Source organism: Harpia harpyja, chromosome 4 (assembly GCF_026419915.1).
Source record: "Harpia harpyja isolate bHarHar1 chromosome 4, bHarHar1 primary haplotype, whole genome shotgun sequence".
Classification (NCBI taxonomy): domain Eukaryota; kingdom Metazoa; phylum Chordata; class Aves; order Accipitriformes; family Accipitridae; genus Harpia; species Harpia harpyja.
The window spans coordinates 4,343,796-4,363,478 of NC_068943.1; the positions used below are offsets into that span (position 1 = coordinate 4,343,796).

The 19,683-nt window shown below is 39.1% G+C and overlaps 1 protein-coding gene across 4 annotated transcripts in view; it reads right to left on the reverse strand.

Moving 5' to 3' along the window:
• Positions 1-19,683, reverse strand: part of PCCA (propionyl-CoA carboxylase subunit alpha) — a 301,407-nt gene that overhangs the window by 60,495 nt on the left and 221,229 nt on the right. For all 4 annotated transcript variants that reach the window (XM_052785694.1, XM_052785695.1, XM_052785697.1 and 1 more), the window contains 2 exons: positions 14,306-14,404; positions 452-505 (listed from right to left, as the gene is read on the reverse strand). In XM_052785694.1, coding sequence (XP_052641654.1) covers positions 452-505; positions 14,306-14,404 — 153 coding nt within the window. The remainder of the gene's footprint in view (positions 1-451; positions 506-14,305; positions 14,405-19,683) is intronic.

Consider the following 19,683-nt stretch of genomic DNA (forward strand, 5'->3'; position numbering starts at 1 on the left):
AAAAGGACAGAACACTTTGCATTACTAAATAGTCTTTTCATAAGGTACTCACCCACCTCTGGGATGTGAGGGTACGTGGCACGGGTGAAGCAACAGAGGTCAGAAAGTGGAGGTGGTGGGGAAGAGTGGGTTTGATGCTGGCGTGGACCAAACCCAAGTATGTTGCAGTAAGTTTACAAGTCTACAACCAGTTACTCTTAAATCCCTTGTAAATGCAACAGAGGCAGACTTGAATCAATTGACATGTGGAATGCAGATACTGTGCACTGTGCCATGAAAGTTAGCTTCAGAAATTTGCCTCGATTCACCTGTTAAGCTCAGAATATTTACACATAATACTAACCTCCACAAACACAAGTGTCAAATGTGCTGCCAGTGTAATTTGCCTATTTTCTGTTTACATTATATTCTTCTACCAACATAACTCTTGGTAATTGTTATACATACTTACCACTGTGCCTAGAAACTGAATGCTTGTATCTCCATAGGCATTCCGAGAAAGCCGCTGAAAAAAAGAGACATAAAAACTGATTAGAAGTGTCTCCGGAATTTGAAACCATTCTTTTTTCTGTATCACATCACATGTAAAGTAATGAAAACTAATTGAGTACACAAATTATACATAAAACAGATAAAATAAAACCCTTTCCTTCAACAGCTTCAGTACTAGAAGTCCAATTCGTACTTCTGCTCAGATTTTGGGTTTGTTTCAGTCAACTCAATAACATTTATTTTTGAAGAACAATGAAAACAAATATGGCCAAGTACAACACAGAACAACCTTGGACTTGCAGAAAGACAAATTGTCATGAATAATGAGGCTTCTGCCATCTCTAAATGTCTGTGATTCTGTATTCCTGTTACTCACATTTAGTATTATCTTCATTCTCTCCTAATGAGAGACATTTTAATCTCTTTTTAAAATGCAAACCTCCAATGATGTTACTTTGAAAACAGAAGAAAAAAAAAATGACCTTATGAAATGTCTGGTCACCTACTGTGGTTCAGGAGTTGATTGAAGTTATTAAGCAGTCTTCAAATATTACATTGTCAGTAAGCCACAAGACAATGCAAAAGACAATATGTTATTGATTTAACACAGTATTATCCATAATCTAAATATGCAAAATGCATAAAGAATTCTTTCTTCTTGTGAATCGTCTCCTTCAACGTGAAAAGTTTTTTTTCTCCCTTTTATTTCCTGCTGTTAAATTATGGCACATATAGACCCAAAATCAGGGCCCTAGTCACGAAACACAGGCCTAATACTTACACAGTGCCAGACGTACATACGAGTATAGAAGCACAGATTTGAGAAGGTGAGTATAAATTGCAAACAAAGAGCTGCATGGAGATCTTCAGCATTTTAAAGACAAGGAATCCTAGGAATAGGGCTGCAAATTATTTTGAGAGATCTTCTAGTACCCCCAGCAGAGTCAAAACACACCTGTGTCACTCCCAAACAATGTGTCTAACCCATTCTTAAAGTCTTTCAATTGCAGAGATTTCACAGTCTCCCTAAGCAATTTATCCCAGTGTTCAGCATCCTTATCATTAGGAAGTTTTTTCCTAATATCTGACTAAAATAACCCTTACTGCAACCGCAGCACATTAATTATCCTCTTTTTCATCACAGACAAGAAACACAGATTACTCCCTTTCTTTTTACAGCTACCTACGGGTATGTGAAGAGCCATTATCACAGCTCGCTTTAGTCTTGTCTTCTCTAGACTGAGAAAGTGCTATACAACAATAGCTAGATATCCCCCAAAACAATTTTAATAGCAATAAATTAAATCCTGGTCCCTTTTCAATAATGGCGCATGTTCCTCAGCTACGCTTTATGAAGTAATAATTACTACGGCCCGAACATGCTTATTTTTTGACTTAACAGGTCACACACTGACACTGCAATCTGTACGATCATATGAAAACAAAGGATGATGTGCCAAAGCCTGACATATTTCAACAATAATGATTAATGGAATGGAAAATATGGGAAATAAAATTTCATACAAAACCTGACGTTTACTTTTATAAAGGAAACAGGAATATACACTTTTCCCACAGTCTAGGATAAACACAATCAGGTTTTGGAAACCACAAAGAAGAACAAAGTACCGGCTGCCTACAATGAATGAACCGCATGCCAAAACAAACAAGTCCCAACCACTTGATAAGCTGTCAGAAAATGGCAAGCCGAAAAAAATTAAAGGATTTAATTTCTTTTTTTCCTGGAATGCCCTCCACCCTCGTTAGAGTTCTGTCACTTATTGTGCTACCCTTTTGTGCGCTTTCAAGGGTCATTAGAGACCTTTTCATGTCCTAATAAAAATTCCATTTTTTTGGCTAATCTCCCCGTCACACAGAAAAACACAACCTAAAAAACAAAACAAAACAAAAAAAGAAAAATAGAGCCCTTTTGTCATTTTCTTTAAAGGCTTTCAAAGTAAAGCCAGGTATCTTGACAACTTGACTTATTTTTCACAACTGAAAACCAAATCATTAAAGTATTTCCTCACACAGAGTCTCTTTACTCACAACTAAATAAGCTAGCATAGCAATTACTAAGCCCTTTCAAAAATAATTTAATAACCAATTTAATAAAGCCAAATATATACATGTATCAAGAAGGCACCTTCTAAAGCCACAGTCTCAAGACAAGACAAAGATATAAGCAGCCACCTTCCTGCTCTGATGCTGTTGAAGTGCCCTGGTATCACACTATAGTAAATCCTCACTGCTACTGTTTGCTGTGTCCAAAATAAAAAGCATTACATTCAGTTGTCTGTAGCATTAAGTCAGTTAAAGCACTAAAATCCATCTCTTGAATTAACCGGCAGTGAGGGGAAAAAAAAAAAAAAAATAATGGGGAAGGTGAGGAAAATAGTTAACAAACAGAGGAGAAAAAGAAATTTCCCTTCTGGGTATATTTCAAAAAACAAAAACAAGAAAGAAAGGTAGAGAAATTCTCCAAGTCACGAAACATATGTTACATCAAGACCAAAAAGAGAACTGCCAGGCTTTTGAGAACCATGTTACAAAAGAAGTCAGCACATTATCATAATTAATGTTTCAAATTACAGTTGTAAATAAATTTCAGCTGTTAGATGTGATTAGATTTTTTGAAGCATATTGAAAGGAGTTATTTCTGTTCCGCTGGTGGGCTTGTGTTTCTGGGATTTGTAAATGTAATTGATGTTTTCAAGAAAATGAAAGGACATGGTTAACAATTATTCTTTTATTTTACACCTCTTTAGAAAAAGGACCAGTCTCCAGTTTCTCTTGTAAAGTTAGATATTTACATATTCTATACCTCATAATAGATGGTTTCATATTGCATGTGATAGCAGGAAAGTAATCAAATAGAGGTAACAAAAAAGAATAGCTAATTATATGCATTGTCATTGTTTTCCTAATAAATTGCAAATTAGGTACTAGGAGGTTTACACCAAAAAGCAAGGGAAGTCTACCATTTGAACAAAGACAAAACATCGCTATGTTTACCTGCCAATACAGTAAAATTACATTGTTGGCATCAATTACATGATCTTAGACATAACCAATGCTCTTCTGGTTGATTCAACTGATAGAGCTTCAGACTAACTTTATTAGCATCATTTGAGTTAAAAGTATAGTTTTTCTTCCTTATGAGAAAGTAACAAGATAAATCAAATCTGAAAAAAAAAAAATCACAACTTCAAAAAATCCATCTGCAGTCTCAAAGCTGTCAAATGAGTGTGTTACATAAATATTATAAGTATTTTTACACACAGGTTACAGCATGCTATACTGCATATGCTATGTATATACAAACAAAACGCTTATGCACGTAGGTAAAAATAGACAAGCGTATATAATCATACAAATGCGTTTGATCTTCTTCCTCTATCTTAAGTGTATGCTATACCACAGCCATTTCACAAATAATCGTTTTAATCTGTAAATCCCAGTAAATTACCAGAGGTTAGTGTGATATGACTTTAAATTCTTCTGCTTTGCCATAGAAAATTATTTCCACTTAGTTGGGTACCAATGATCTGTTCATCATAAGATGCAGTAGGGTTACAATCAGCTTTGCATTAAGCCTGCAGTAGATGAGCACTTGCAGATAAAAATGGTAACAACCTTTACATGAAGAAGGATAAAGAAGCTCAGCCAAACATAAAATATATATTGTTGAAAGAGATTCTAAACCGACACAGACATTATTAGACAACAACAAGATCTCAGAGTATTTTCCACAAATCTTCTGGTATCTTGGGCTCTCCAAGCTGGAGGGGAGCAGCTGCAGGGAAGGAATGATACCAAAACAAAGAAACTCCAACAGACCCAAAGCAATTTTTTTGCTTTGCTTACAAATGGAAAAGTAATGTGTCAAGTCAAAATGAATATGAACTGGCAAAGGAAATCATACATGTAAGTTTCTCAAACACATTTACCTTGAACTACTATCTACCACCTTTATTTGTTGAAAGTAAAGCTGGAGACCATTTGTTACAGAAAATGTACAGATTGTCACTTGGCCAGCATTTTTTCAACTTTTTCAAGCTGTGGCATGACTACGTTAACAGTCAGACAACATGTATCAGCCTATACAGAACAAAAAAAAAAAAACCCCAAGCCCAGAAAACCTATAGATAGACTATAGACAAAATTTTGAGTGAAACACTGTGTAGTTTCCCAGCATGATGCTGTTTTTCAGAATGCAGAAGTTCTTGCAGCCCCTATTGCTTCATTTCAACTGCCCACTACCAGAAATTCTGAACATCTTATGCCATGAATTTCAAATGGAGAATGCTATCCACTTTTTGGCCAATATTTATAAATTCTTGAAAATTCAACCTGGCAAAATACAGGCCAGAATCATCCCCAGACAGGTCTAATTAAAAAACAATTATTCCCACAATAGGGAAGTCAGGGGAAAAAACCACAGTATTTTACCTCGTAAAGTTATAGCAGATTCATCTGCTAGTACCTCATCTATGAGGTTTTGTGTACATGAGGGTGCTTGGACATCTGGAAAGCTCCATCATCCAGCTATGTCACTCCATCTTTGGAGTCCCATAGTTGGGTCAGAGAGGAGGAGAAAGCTGCAGAAATAGCTGTGACGCCATGAAGTCATCGTCTTGTCAAAACGTGAGGATTGGTTTGGCTTTATCAATCTCCTTTTCCCTCTCCTCCTGGAATCTTTGCAGAAAGCAGAATTTAATTTCAGCACTCCCCTTCCACTGTGCAAAATCCCCAGCTAAGGATGTGATCCCAGACTACCAGCGTGACCAAGCTTTCTTATATGTTGGAGACTGTCTACGTTGCGCTATATGTTCAGACTCGTGCAGCCTCACAAGCATTTCCACTTAGAGGATCAGTCTACTTTTGTCACAACTTAGTGTTCTCCACTGGTGGTGCCATCATTTCCTCCCCTTAGTGCATTAAAGTACAAATGGAAACTTAGCCCAGTTTTGTGCGCTGCTCTACCCTTAGCCATTATCAGTTTCAGATCGCACTTTAGAGCAAATGGAGCCTCAGTTAGCTGTTCTTCCTCAGGGCACATCCACATTTTCCAGGTTCTTACAAGGGCAGCAGTCACCCAGTGGGGAACGAGATGATCAAGCCCTGCTGCGTATGAAGCATTTTGACATGCAAAAGATGTCCAAGACTGGCGTAAATGGTACTACGCTGAAATAGTCCTTCCCTTTAAAAGGAATCCTACCAGTCTGCCAACTAAGATACTGGCCTCCGCCAGCACCTATTGCAAGTCCTCTTCCAGGGACTAAATGGAATCTATTCCCGAACAGTACAAATACAGATGTGAAACATAGCAATAATGGCTTACAGGGCATCAATCCACACAGATAAAGGTGCAGGGGAAGTTTCTAAGAGGCTGAGGCACCATATTATCACTTTTAAAAGAACCGTTCTCCTAGTGCCTGTAGATGGCTTGGGAATTTCTGTCCTCCCATAAACAGACAAATGGAAACACAGATCCTTCACAGTATTTCTGTAGGTGGTATCCAATGTTAATGTCACTTGTTACTTCTTTTTACCAAGCTTTACACATGCAAATGTTTAATATTAATACCACTGCAATATTGCTATTACATATACAGAGAGCACCCTCCAAGCATGTCCATGTGCTCCTTTAACCCTCTGAGATAAGTAGGCGTTAAAAAGCAGTGGATGAGAGGCTTTAAAACAAATAAACAAAAAACCCCAACACCACCAACATCCCCCCCACCTCCCAGAAAGACCGCTTATTTGGTGTTGGTAAAGAATGAATCTAAACCAGATTTACTCCAGCCCAACAATTCCAGCTATTTACAATTATTTACAACAATGAAGAGTTTAGTCCTCCCTGTGAACTTCTAAATTTTTGCTGTTCTTATGTTAAATCACAAAATGACTAAAACTTTTAGAAACCTTACCCTTGTTTTGACATGCCATAATATGTTTTGCTCTTACAGGGGGACAGTGCGCAGGTAACAAGCTGCCACGTGATTCTAGATCTGGTAACGTTTATGACTGCTCCGAGACAGACCCTTTGCAGGATCCATAGTCCTTTCTCGCTCTTTGATGCCTCTCCTCTTCCTTCCCCTTTGCTCTCTGAATGTGTTACCATGTTTGGGAGAACCATTCCTTGTCTTTCAAGGTTTCGACATCATAAAACTACAATGTCTGTCAACAACTGAATACAATGCTTTGGCCTTTGGACACAAACAGAATCCTTATAGTTATTCATCCTGAATAGTGTCTGTCATTAAAATTTATAGCTCCTTTGGAAAAAGATGTAGCATAAGATACTGTGACAACTAACATTATTTGATTAACCCCTAGAGTAGCACAGGATATAACTAATCCCATTAGGTTAAAGAAAGGGAGAAGTTTGTTGTTTGTAGACAGAACTTTGTGGGAGACCTCTCTGAAAAGTGGACAATAAATTCCAAAGGGATTGATTGGGCATAGCAGTTGACCACTCATTTCCTTCCTGATTTAAAAAAAAAAAAAAAAAATCATTTTCATGAAAGAATTGGGGGTGTGAAAAGGGGGGTGTTGTGTACTTTTTGCTTCTGCTGCTCAATGAAAAAAAAAAAATTAAAAAAGGCAGCAGTAACCTGTAATTTCATGATCTTTTATTTCCTTGAATTTTCCCCTTCCCTTCACACATTCTCCATTTGAACAACGGACAAGACTGTGGAGTCAGCCTTCAGTTAAACTGATGTCACACAAGTTGCAGACCGCTCATGAGATTTGGGTACTTGCTATTTAAAGTAGACATTAACACAAATACTCCGGTATGACGGTGAAGGATATCCAATATTTTTAAAGGCTTCATGACTCAGGAGCTGGCCATACTGTTGTTGTATAGGCTATAAGTATATTCAAGGCTCATTTTAAAAAGTAATAATTTTAACAATTTTGGCAAACACCCATGTCGACGAAGCCATAATAGTAATATTTGTTTTAATATGCATCACTGGCAATTACAGCAAGCAGCACCAAAAAGGCCAGCTTTCATACACTTTCCCTTTCCCTACAACCTTTGGAAATAAAGGAAGTCTCAGTCAGTTCTTAGATCACCCATGATCAAACGATGAAACCTAAGTGGTACAATTACTTATTTTCTTGTACAGAATCTTTCACAAACTCAACAAGTTGAATTATCTAATAATTATCTAAAGCAGATCACTCAGGTCTTTCCAAGCACACCAAGGAGATATGCACTGAATCATGCATGCTGATGAAGTTTCAGAATTTCTTCTAACTATGACTTTTCTCTGCTTCTGTGTCTGGTCCTTTGGGAAGGATCCACCTCCACCCACAAAAACAGCTAAGTTGTTTGCCAAGGGTGACACCAGGACATCAATATCTGTGCTCTAGAACACTGCACAGCTTCAAAGTTTCCTGGCAAAATCTCCTTGTCACGAGTTTTATCTTCCTTGCCCACCCCAGCCATTACCAATCAGAAGCGATAATTCACTAGGAACATCAGCTCCGTGCTTGGTTTTGGTTACAGAAGCCAAAGGAAATATTTGAAATTTATAATGAGAACAGATAACAAATCAGTGCACACTATTTAGTTATGGTAGAAGTCTAGGTTTTGCCCATGTTTTTAACACAGCACAGTTCTGGTCCCCACAGCTCAGAAAGGAGATAACAGAAATGGAAGATGTTCAGAGAGCAACATAGACGTAAAGACAGGCTTCTCCGCAAGGAACAGCTCTGCAGCACCGAAAAGGGGCAACTGAGTGAGGATGAGGATACAAGCAGCATGGACACAGTGGGTAGGGATCAACTGCTCACGCTCTCTTCCATAGAGGGACTAGGAGGAATTCAAATGAAGCGAAAGGACACTGCCACAGCAATTATTAGGCAATGATAAGACTGCAGTAAGCAACTTGCCAAAATCTAACATTCTCTTTGTGCAACTGCAGGGAAAGAAGTAACAACAAGAACAGTGCCCTGACCAACACATACTAATACTTTCAAAAAAATTTTAAAAGTCTGAAACACAGCAAGGCATACTACACTGTATGCCACAGGCTTTTGTAGTTGTCTTTTACCTGGGATATGAGAGCTTGTTTGTACTTCTCTCAAATGCTAAGAGAGCATCAAGTGAGGAGATAAAGATCAGTTTCTGTGTATCACATCCACAGATCACTTCTGGAGTTTCAAGGCTGAGCTCAGTTTTCTCAGATGACTGTGGCTGGATGAGCAAACAGGAAAACACAGGCAGCCTGTGTTTCTATACTGCTGAATAAAGGAGAGCCATGGACTGATGCCTGGTCCCAAAGCCAAATGGCAATGCTGTCTCAGTCCCACTGCTTAGGTCTACACAGCATGGCATAAATCTGTACCAGGTTTGTCTAGGTCAGCCATAACTGGAACAGGCTGAGACAAAGCCAGGCAGTGAGCTACCAATTAATCAATATGGGCCATCAGGAATCCAGTGCTGGGGCTCACACTCTAGCTTTTCTTTACCCAACAGTATAGCTATTTGGATATAGTACATCCAAATGCCTGCCCCTGTTTGCAAATCATTGTGTCCCTCTTCTAGAGACAACCTAGGAAAAATAATTCTGAAATCGTGGGTAAATGACAACAGCAGAGTGTGCACAGTAATTGCACAGCACTAAAGAATGGACTGTTGAGCAGTCTTCACGCACACTGCTCACTACAGCTTCCCAAAATCATTTTCAGGGTTTAAGAAAATGAGTGTGCTGAAGTAATGGTACTTTAGACCTGAAACCTGTATAATATATCATTATCACAGATTACATCTGAGATCTCAAAACAGTAAAATCTATAAATGTATATATGGGTAATTTTTCAAAAAAAAATTACACGTATGTTTGAAAAAAGTCTCCACAGGGTTGAAGGAAATGAATATTAGGGCACGGGCTTTGTTCTCCTGTCAGACATTTCCCAGAATGTCAGACATTTCCCAGGAACAAAGGCTTCATAACCTACAGCATTTTCATTTTTTCTGTTATTATAGACCAAAATAATAACCAAAAGAAACATGGTATCAGAGAAGCACTTAAATATGTCATGTCCCAGGATGTAGAATATACTCCTCCTGCTGCAATTGTTGATGCAATAAATAAATTAAATGAAAAAATAATAAGTGATGCCATGATTGAATTCTCCATAACACTGTAAATAGAGAAAACTCCACTGATACATCTTCATGTATTTCATTCACAAAAATACTTGAAGCTTGAGACTGATGATTTCAGCTTTACAGGATCATGTTCTTGTTTACTAACTCCATTACTCTCTTAATTACACCTTGCTGTGACTGATAAAGACCTTTTTACCACAGAGTTTGGGACATCCGACAGAGTCACAGAACAGTTAGGCTGGAAGGGACCTCTGAAAATCGGGTAGTCATATTCCCTGTTCAAAGCAAGGCTAATGTCAAAGTAATATTGAGCTGCTCAGGACCTTGTCCAATTGAGTTCTGTCTATGACCTACAGAGCTTCAGTTCAGCAGAGACCAATCCTCTGAAAGCCAGGAAATTCAAAGAGAAGGCATCACAAGTGCCATTGTAAAATTGCTTTGCCAAAGCTGCCAAAAGCCACCAAGAGTTTTCCAGGCTCCAGGCAGAATGCCTGCACTACCTTTAGAGGGTGGAAGGTTTCATTACATAAACTAGCAGAGCTGTGAAACCAATGGGAGCTGACAATATGCCAGTGGAAAGGCTGGGTGCATATGATACGACGAAGAGGTACAAAAGTGTAGGCAAAAGGTGGTGACAATTTATTCTGGCTCAGAATCCTTTTGCTATAGGGAACTGTCTGCAAGTACATGGTATATAAGGATGGGTTGAGCCTTTGATGATGGGATCGATGAAAGCAGAGCATTTAACAGCACTAAGGAGTTGTAAAATTTGTCCATGTGGTGTTGCTATAGAGCAGCCTCAGCATTTGGATGGTCGGTGGGGTGGTTTTTGAGAACTTGCCCAAATACAAGTAGTGCCAAAGCAAAGAGGGTTTGAAGATCTCCTACATGTATTTTTTTTCTTGGGCAACCTGCTCTCTCTGCAGATACCTGATCTTCCTGCGCAATGTCCCACTAGAAGGCGGTTACTTGCAACCTGACTGTAGTAAGGACAGACTTGCAGTTAGGTTCAAGTCCATCTGCTAGACTTCATGGATTCATTGATTTATCTTGAGGTCCCCTTAGATTCTGGTTCACATGAGGGAATAAAAGGAGATGTTCAGCTCTATGGAAAAGGCAGCTTATTCTTCCCTTCTCCCCTTCCACCCGCTCCCCGGTTCATATTTACAGGGAGAAGGAAGAGGTCATAGATGATGACTTCTGCAGGCACAGGGCTCACTGAAATCCAGGTTACTTGTACATGGGAGCAGAGACAGAGGGATAAAAACGGCCTCATTGTCCCAAAATATGCCTGCTGCCTATCTTCCAACTGTCGTTACTTTCCAGGATACCATTCTGAACCACTATTCTCCCTTCCAGTTTCAACTGGAGTACTTACGGTTCTTTTCCACAACTCAACCAACCTCCTCTTTTCCACTCACTCTTCACAGGAATCATTAAGCACCTCATTTATTTATTTTTACTCTAAATATTGCCTGAAAGGCTATATCATATTCAAATCATATTTTTTACATAAATGTATTTTAAATATGTATTTTCAATTAAGTAACAGCCAATCCTTTCAAATCTGAATCCTCAGGAAGACATTGTAACCACATGCCTCTAGTTACTTCTCTGATTGTCAGCAAAGGCACGGTCCAAATTCACAATAACTAGGTCTAAGTCGAATTCTGAGCCACTAACGTCTTTGGAAACAGGTAGGGGAAACCGTTTTGGCAAAGTATTTCTGCACACAAAAATTTCATTTGCTTGGTGAACAAAATCCTACACTCCACAACGCGTTAAATTCAGCCTCCCCAAATGAGAGGTAGAGTCTAGTCGTAAGTGGAGAAAATGCTGAGAAACTAGGATTAGCCAAGGAACTACTAAAAAACAACAACAACAAAAAACCATGACGGAATCTGTGTACTTCAAGGAATGCTATGAGGTCTGCCCACACCCTCATCCCTGAAAACTGTATCTCAGAAACCTCCTGCTCAAACGATTCCAAGTTTTCATCGGTTCATCGCTTTGTGTAGCATCCTACGGATTTCACAGTAATCCAAAGCAGCACAAAGATTTCAGAGCCCTTGTGCTGCAGGCAAACGGACCTGCAGTATCCCCCAGGGTTCTGGTCCCTCTATCATCTGGGGACCTGGCCAGGCACTCTGCAGCGCCCATCTGCTGCACACAGATGGGCTTCCTCGCAAAGGAAACAAAAGTGGGAGGGAGGGGGCTGCCACGCATCCTACTTGTGCCCTGATATGCCCTAGACAGACTGTGACCAGGGCATACACCTCTCCTCAGGCACTCAGATGTATTCCCGCATCCCGTACTCTACAAATAGTCTCAGAAAACCTGGTTTTTAAACTCATAGGCCTTCTTAACTCTGTGGCAGAGTTGGCGCTCTGCTCTAATACACATTGAGCCTTCGGCAGAGGAGTGGAAATACGGCAGCACGCTTAATTACTTATTTTTAAGTGTGCGACAGATATGCAACAATTTGAATGTCTAGACTATAATTTACATAAATACATTTTAAACCAAAACATTTTAAAATTATTTATTTCCTGCTTCTATGCTTAAGTGCTTTGCTGGATTGGGGCCAGACTGCAGGATCGAGCCGAAGGTGCATAAATCAAACCTTCAAAGAAATATAATGTTCACAAAGACTGTATTTGGTTGAGCAAATTTAGAAGAATGAAACCAACTATGAAGAGAAATTAGATTGGCTGAAAATTAATAAAGCACAGCTGGAATTATTCGATTCATCCATATTTGTTGCTTAAATGGCTCTAGGGCTAAGTCTTGCTGAAAGAAGATACTTCAAGACTCAGGGGTCAATTGCTTTTGGAGACAAATTGACCTATAGGAATACACTTGTCTAATTTGGTTCTTGCAGTGGGGCAAGTCTGCAGAAATATATAACCAAAAAACCAATTTAGATTCCAGTGAGTGGATATCAGAGGTCAAGTTTAAGGTTCCCATAAATTTACATATATACACTAAAAGATTAATAACTTTTCAAGCTACTGGGTTTCTTTGCTAAAAGCAAAGACTTACAGATAAAATCTGAGAAAGAAACAACATATGTGCTTACTCCACATTCTGTTGGATAGATAGCATGCAGCCAGATTATTGCTTGTTGCTGTGGCTAGCCCTGCAGTATTTCATACAGTTTGGTCATACTCAGGGAGTGCAAGTAACACTATTGCTGGCTCAGCTCCTAGAAGAAAGCATGTGCAGCTCTCATGATCATTAATTTTTAAACTAATTTTATGTGCCAGTTCTAATATTACACTTTTAGTTAACTGGTCTTACTACTATTAGTTATACTCCAAGATCTGTATCCAGCCATAAAGTTGTTATATAGTTTGCAATGAGGCCTTCTGAATATGGTTATCCATTCTAAATATAATGCTTTTCTCCTAGGCAGATTTTATGTATTCATACATCAGTATTGTCTCCTACTCAAAATTAGGAATGTACTTTATAAAACAGCACCAAAATGGACCAGTATTAAAATATAAAAATACACTTTAAAATAAAAAATTATTTTAGATATACACAAGCCCTGAGGCTGGCATTAACCTTCCAAGCAATCTACAAAACTTAAGTCTGTAATTTACCTGGGCACATAATGAATATTTCACTCTCGGTCAACACTAACCTTGAAAGATACAATATTTTTTATTTTCAAGTTGCAGTCTTATAATTCAGTCAAAGCAAAGACAGTATTTCCAGTTGGGTAATTTACCAGGAGTGAAAATGAAAAAATAAATTCACACATTTCACTGTAAATTATCAGAAGTCTGACCACTGTATCACTGATAAATGTATAGGAAAGGAGATATTGTTGTATGAAGAAAGATATTTTCAATAACTCCACAAGTTTTGATTATTTTTTTTTCTCCTTTCAGTATTACCAGGATCAATAGATATTTATAAATAAAGGATTTGTCAACAAATATATAAATCCTGACTGGCATTGCCTTCAGAAAATTTACAAGGCCGTTAAAGGCACGCCTTTTTGTTTGGAGTTGATTTCAAACACATTAGTGGCCAGAAGGAAAGAATATACAACTACATTAATCTTTTTGGTCCTCTTTTCTTAGAGCCACACAAGTTTGGGTGTTTTCTACATTTTTCTTCTCAAATCATGGAACTAATCATATTTCATAAAAGCATATAAAAAAACACATTACATGGGAGATGCACTGTCCTGTGACATTCAAATTGCAAAGGCCCAAAAGTGGAAAAACATCACAGGATCCGAACACGAGGAATAATTTTACTGCAGGACCCCACATGGGTTTTGGTTGGTTTTTCGGGTCTATTTGTTTTTTGGTTTGGTTTTGGGGGTTTTTTTTGCAGTAATCCATTCTTTATTTCTTAAGTGATTAAGAAACTATATCTCCTCACAGCCATTAAGTAAAGAGATCCTAGAAACCGGGGTAAATTTCTGTCTAAAACAAGCAAGTTCTCTTTAAAAGAAAGATATTCCAAACTCTAGATAAGTAACTTTGAGACAAGTTCACTCCACTGAAGCTAAGGATGTATTCAAAGCAGAAAGATTATGTTATTCACACAACGTCACATTATTTTTAGGATGCAGCAAGTTTAGACCCCACATATCAGTATTATTTGGATACCCAAAGGCTTGTGGTTATCTCAGCTCTACAAATGAAGTGTTGGTGAGTTTACCTGTATAGTCCTCTGAGTGCCATCAATGGTGACAGACAATAAGGGTGAAGCCAGGTTCCACTCGCTGGTCACGTTTAGTTTCATCCCATCAACTTCCACCTGTTGTGACACCAAACAAGGCTGTTACTATGAAGACAGACAGAAAACTGATCTCAAGTTCATTACTGCATACAAAGCAGCAACCATTTTAAAACAGATGGCTCCCAAACAACCTGTCATGTTTACTGCTTCTGCCATAAAAGACAGGGTCCAACAACAGAGTCTTCCAGCTATCTCTGGGGAGAGGTGAAGGACCTGTGAACAGCTGCCTCCGAGTAGCAAGGTTTCAAGTGATTTCCAGCAAGTAACAAACAGCCATCCAACTTTTAAACCTATCTGGACATGCTACATTTACTGCAATTAGACAAGTAATGCATATAAATTCCAGTGACACCTTGCAACCCACACAACAGGGCTTGCATATAATATTCTCTCCAAGGACCAAGGAAGAACTTTTCCTATGCTTCTAATGAAGGGTTTTGCATTGTTATCTTAATTAATACGAGGCAGTAATTAATTCTTTGGTGCTTTGCCTCAAAGTCTAGAAAAACTTTGCAAATTCTGTCATGTTTTCTTCCAATATACAGCTGATCAGAGGAATACAATTTCTGATTTAAATGCCAGTATGTTTATCCAGAAAGAATTTTTTTTTTAAAGAATCATCCCATAATCTTTATACAAAAATATTTCTAGGTGAAGAGCAAAAATTCTGAGTTCTGAAGAAAGTGTAGATCAGAGTAGCTGTAATGACACTTCTGACATTCTTCTATGTATAATACTGTTTAAAAATACACATCACGCATTCAACACTGTAAGAGCCTCAGAGGAAGAGCTGGATTATGGAAAAAAAAATACTATACATGGACTAATATAATTAATCATTAATATTTGTGGCTTGTTTTGAACACTCATCATGCTATCCAAGGTAGGTAAATATGATTTCGGTTACATATTTTACTATAAACAGAAGAAAAATCATCATGGTTGGCTGATTTCCTTCCTCTCTCAAAACCTCCAAAATATTTTCAATCAGTAAATTACAGACAATATTGATAATGACACAAATATTGCATACATTCTCAGTAAACTAGAGGAAAATTACTGCATTTAGAATAAAAGCTGAGCCCACATTCTGCAGAATAAAACTTACAAAGCCTACTCTCTTAGATCTCAGGCTAATCATTATTTCATCTTATAATAAGAACAGGCAACTGTAATCCTAGTGTAACTTAAAAGAAATCCATAACACAGAAGTGCAGAGGAGCAATGTGTAATCTGACAATTTTATTTCAGTTAAGAAGAAAAAGCTCTGGCTTAAAAAACCTCTAGTTTTATAGACTTTAGTTTAGAACTCAAAATCTGTCTTAGTGATACAATCTACTCAATTTCTACGGGCTTTAACTATAAATAAAGTTACATGTAAAGAACAAGAAGAAAAACAAGTCATTTATAATGGTTCAGCAATAGGCCGGATTAGCTGGCATGCTTTAGGTACTTTACACTGCTCCAGTGATGCAAACCAGCCATAAACCTGGCTTGAGTTAAACCAGACCTGCAGCTGGTTTGCATTGCCAGAGCACCGCAAAGCAGCTGGAACACGGCGGTGAACCTCGCCCGCTCTCAGCAAACCTGAATCAGCAAATACTGTCTTTATTGAGAACAGCAGAAACATCTGAAAAAGACTTTCCAAATGGAGAAAAGCAATTCCAGTGCTCTGTCTCAGCCCTCTTTGATTACCAATTGAACTTTCGTAAGGCAATTATTTAAAAAGCTGTCTGTCACTATCGCTATAACCAAAGAAAGACTGTCTGCACTGGAGCCTCGGTCTGAAAACATCATTTACCATGTTTCTCCAGGAAGAAGGGGAGATGGTATGAAAGCATACCAGGCTCCTGACCACCAAAAAAAACTTCAAATGTACACTGTGCTTGTTGCACCACGGGATTTACACGCAGCCTTACAGAAAATCTATAGTCGATATCTATATTCCTAGTGAAGGGTGTTCCAGTGGCAAGATGCAAGTCAATACCTCCACAACAAACTCAATTTAATCATTAGCTCTTTTGTCACTGTACAGATGAACAAAAGAGAAGTAAACCAAGTGTGTCACAGTGGTAAATAACCTGTTAAAAATCCCTCACAAAGGTCTATACAAGTCTAGCCATCATTGATTCCAGATTACGTTAGTATCGAAAAATTTCTGATGGAAACCACCCTGAAAGAAGAGATGCAAGCAGCCAGATGGTAGGTCTAAACAAACCGTGGCACTCTAGGAACACTATGGCTGCTCACACGCAATAGAAAAACCAGCAGACAATATATTGCCTCGACTATGTTTTCCCCATTCAAGAAAGAATAAAGGGCTAGAGCGGCGTGGGTGGTGTTATTTGAACCAATGCATACCCCAGTAAACTGCAGCAGTCTTCTCACAGAATGGAGCTACAGGTTCTTAGCTGCTTTCACCTGGGTCTCACCATGGTATGTGCAACTGGGGAAGACGATGTGAAGCCAAGAGGATCACAAAGAAGTTGGCTATCTCTGCTCCAATAGGTAGGATGACAAAACCAGGAGGTCAAGCCATCAGAGAAAATTAACAAGAACTGAGGGTAAGAGATTTACCATGTAGTGGGCATGTTACTTTCACTACAAACAAGCGGAAAGCAGGCAGGGGGGGAACAAAAAAAAAAAAACCCAAACACCAGTTGGGGGTTGAAATCAAACCAGTGTTTTACCTAATAGAGCAAATCTTCCTTCCACAGCTTGGCAGCCAACAGCCTAGTAAGGTTAGTTGGCAGAGGCAGGGGAATAGATAAGATGTTCGAAGGACTTGTCAGAAGCTTGCATTTGCCTTCATTCCTCCTTTAGCAATGGATATGATAATAGAAGCTAACAAATACTGCAATAAAACCAGGGCCTTTTTGCTTTAGTCTTGGGGGGGTGGGGGGGTGTGAAGGGGGACACGAGGACGACTACTAAAGAATTATGTTGACTATTTCCTGTTTTATTTTGTTTCTGGGCTCATAAGACAGCCAGGAATGAATCAGCACTCAACGGATACCAACACTTCAACTGCAGGGAGGAGATCCCAGTCCAATCACTCACGCAGCGGGCCACATTGTACTTTACACCACAGCTATATAGTCTACCTTGTAGTAGCTAGTAGTCCTCAGCTACTCGGCTCCAAGTGTATGCATGTGTGCGTATGCATGCATACGCACATCATGTTGTGTTGCATGGGGGAATTATTCTATAGTAACTATGGTTGTTTAAACCATTGCTACAATACGTCAACGTGGTGTGGTGGTCGTGGATTTTTATTTTTTTTTTTAAATAGGATTGTTTGTCCCTGTGTAAGGGCATAAAAGATAAAAGCAGCCGTGGTCCTCCTTTACAATTATTTCCAATTCAAAAGCTATTGTAAATTAGGTCTCAGAAAGAAGAATGACAAGTCCAAGGCACGATGCTAGAAAAAGGTCAACGGCTTACTCTACTGTCACAACTTTGCAGACTTTCGCTGGCATGCACCTGAACTACACAAGTAGCAGCCCCTTCACCTCTTGTGGACTGAGCTCCTGATGTTCAGCATGATAGGTACCAGCTAACCAATAGTGCAAAGAGCTGCAAAGCATAATCTGCATTCAGTTTCCTTTAGAGAACATCATTTGGCATTCTATATGCATGTCAGGCAATTAAAGGAGGCAGCACAAGCCTGAGTGTTATAGCCCTGTTAATTTACTAATGCAGAGTCTCGCATACATCTGGCACATGTCACTACTTTTCTCCTGGAAATGAAGGTGGTTTTCCAGGAGACTGGAGGGCAGCTCAAGCATTTGTTTCCTGCCTGATGCTTCAAAATATTATGCCTGAAGTTCCTCATGCCAGCCTTGAGACTGACTAACTTAAGTCTGCTGACTTAATCCCATAGTTCCAATTTTGCCTTCCAGCATGGTGTTTAACTTGATGCTTTTGGTTTAACTCCTGGCCTAAAGAGTCCTGGCCCTAACTACTGGTTATGCCACCCCTACCCTAATTCCTTACAACCCTTAATTCTACCTCTTGCTATAAGAGAACTGATGGCATTCCCTAGTCGATCAGATCAATCAAATGAAAAGTCATCCTCTGCAGACCTGCCTTGCTGAAATCTTTGTCTGGTCAAGACAGCTGCCCATGAAGATGCTACCTTTCAGGAAAACAGACATTACTATTCACCAGAGACTTATGAATATTCAGTGTCATAGACTCCAATCCCTTCAACTGGCATTAATTTAGCTGTAAATCTAAGGCACATCCAGTGGGCAGCAAGGCTCTACAAACTGAAACCTTAAAATCATCCTGCAAGGAACGAACAATGGCAGCAAGCATCGCTGTCGTAAACATGAGGTAGCATACATGTTTAAGGACTTTACTCAAGCCTACACAAAGTAAAGATGGCCTCTTCTCTGGGAAAAGTAACTGTCTCGGGCAGAAGCCTCTTCACCTCCATTACTGCTAAACACCACCACCCATGCCAAAACAGCAAGGAGATTCTTTTCATTTTTATGAGTCAGATAAGGGATAGGTATCGCTTCTTGTGCAGAAGAGGGGGCGGGCGGAGGATTCATAGCATGGTGTGGTAATAGAAGGTCCAGCTGTAGGCAGCAGTATTCACTAACAGTTAGTCCACAGCGATCTCAGACTAAGCCAAACTGAGTTGGACAAAGCGGGTTTTGGTTCCTAAACAGTTTTCACAAAATTCCTGAAATACCCATCTAATCTACTGTCCAGCTAATGGAGCAGCACATGGAATAGAAAAGGCAAGTGAAGACTGTCCTGTGCCAAAGCTATGATCCCTTACCTTTTGCAGTCCCATGTATGCTTAGGAATGAGAGCAAAGTCTTTATGGGGCAGCTCATGAGTCTAAGGCTTCCTTTAGAAGCGCGACGCATGAAACCCCAGGCATTTTGTAAAATATTTTGCTAGTCCTCAATGTTAAAAAAAAAAAAAACCTCTTTCCCAGTCAGCAGGAGAGCTCAAACACTATCTTGCATCTCTCTATATTCCCAAAGCTAATCATCACAACACACTTCCTTATCATGAAAATTACCAGCCACCTGGAGCGTGTAAGCACTCGTGGTCATTTGCAGAGTTCTCTTGGCAATTATTGGGTCTTCTTATACAATTTTATCCAACTCCCCCACATTGTTTTTAAGTACCTTGAATAAAAAAGGAGTCATATCTGCTACATTAGGAAATAGTATCAACCAAATAGCACTTCACATGTTGTCATTCAAAGAAATGTGATGCAAATGTCACAGATGCAAAGAAATGTCATGGAAAGAAACCCATAAAGATTTCCCATG